At 39.9% G+C, this 1,615-nt stretch overlaps 1 protein-coding gene across 1 annotated transcript in view; it reads left to right on the top strand.

Moving 5' to 3' along the window:
* Positions 1 to 945, top strand: part of SLC5A3 (solute carrier family 5 (sodium/myo-inositol cotransporter), member 3) — a 2,288-nt gene extending 1,343 nt beyond the window's left edge. The window contains 1 exon segment of the mRNA XM_010085179.1: positions 1 to 945. This exon segment is cut by the window's left edge and continues 9 nt beyond it. Within this exon segment, the coding sequence (XP_010083481.1) occupies positions 1 to 945 (945 nt within the window).
* The last annotated feature ends 670 nt before the right edge of the window (positions 946 to 1,615 follow it).

Here is a 1,615-nt window from a genome sequence, read left to right as displayed (position 1 = left end):
AAGAGCGCGACATCCAGAGAACTGATGATTGTAGGAAGAGTCTTTGTTGCATTCATGGTAGTTATAAGCATTGCCTGGGTCCCAATAATTGTAGAAATGCAAGGTGGTCAGATGTACCTTTATATTCAAGAGGTAGCGGACTATTTGACACCACCTGTGGCTGCTCTGTTTCTTATGGGGATCTTTTGGAAGCGTTGCAATGAGCAAGGGGCTTTCTATGGCGGAATGGCTGGGTTTGTTCTTGGAGCGATACGGTTGGTACTGGCATTTATCTATCGTGCTCCAGAGTGTAACCAGCCGGATACTAGGCCAAGCTTTATCAAAAACATCCATTACATGTATGTTGCAACGGCTCTGTTCTGGATCACTGGGATTGTGACTTTTATAGTAAGCCTCCTCACGCCTCCGCCTACGAAGGAGCAGGTTCGGACAACCACGTTCTGGGCTTTGAAAAACAGGAGCATAAAAGAGAACACAGCAAAGGAGGAGCTCTACAAAGTGCAAGAAAAGAGCATCCTCAAGTGCAATGAAAACGCTAACCATATCATTCCAAATGGCAAGTCGGAAGAAAATATTAAAAATATTAAGCCGGAGGATATCAATCTTCTGGTTACTTGCAGAGATGACAGCAACCCGGTGATCTCTGTGAGTCACTCTGAAGTCGAGACACCAGTTGATTGTTATTCGAATGGACAAGCAGCTTTGATGGGGGAGAAAAAGCATGAGGAAGACACTGATGATAGAGAGAGACATTTGAAATTCATAGATTGGTTCTGTGGCTTTAAAAGTAAAAGCATGAACAAGAGAGCTGTTCGGGAGATCGAAGAAGAGACTGTTTGTTTACAAATGCTGGAAGAGACTTCAAAAGTTAAACTATTACTAAATACTGGACTGGTCTGTGTCTGTTCGCTTGGAATATTCATGTTTGTCTATTTCTCTTTGTGAGTGAGTAGTGAACTTCTAAGGGTATGGCTAAAACATACAGAAGTTGATACAGGTCTCTGGAGATTTTGTTTGGGGTTATTTTTTTGTTGTGTTTGTGTTTTTTGTTTTTTTTTTTTCTTTTCAAATAACATAACTGCAACCCAGGCATTGTTTACGCTATAATTGTAAGATCAACTCAACTTTAGCCTATTTAGAGACCATTTGAGGCATGTTGTCCTATCTCTGCTGAAGGCAGAACGTGTCGCGTGGTGTCTTTCTTTTTTCCCTGTTGCTTTTTTTTTTTTCCATTTGCAGTACTAACCTTTGTTTTTCCATGTATACATGTATAAATATACCAAAGGCAGGCAGGTGGCTGTGTTTGAAGTCAGGCTGTTACAGAGCTCAGTTGGCATTAGGCTGAAGATAACAAGTAATTGTTTACCAGTGTGTAAAAATCTAAATGATTAAAGCTGTTGAAAGTGTTTTTTTTTAAATGGAAGGCTGTGATGCACATCGTTGTGTATTCGTTCTTTGTTACATAGCTGTATTACCTTGGCCAAATTAACACTTTTTAATTTTGTGCACTGCTTCTAGGTTGGTGGGTTTTTTCCCTCTTTTCTCTTATGGCAAAAAAAAAATGATATTTTGTTTCATCTTGCAGCACTTAAAACATGATAGCTGGTAGTAGCTT

This window comes from Pterocles gutturalis, unplaced genomic scaffold (genome assembly GCF_000699245.1).
Source record: "Pterocles gutturalis isolate BGI_N339 unplaced genomic scaffold, ASM69924v1 scaffold42861, whole genome shotgun sequence".
NCBI lineage: Eukaryota > Metazoa > Chordata > Aves > Pterocliformes > Pteroclidae > Pterocles > Pterocles gutturalis.
The sequence above is the reverse complement of the archived record's forward strand: the minus strand, read 5'-3'. Positions and strand labels throughout refer to the sequence as shown.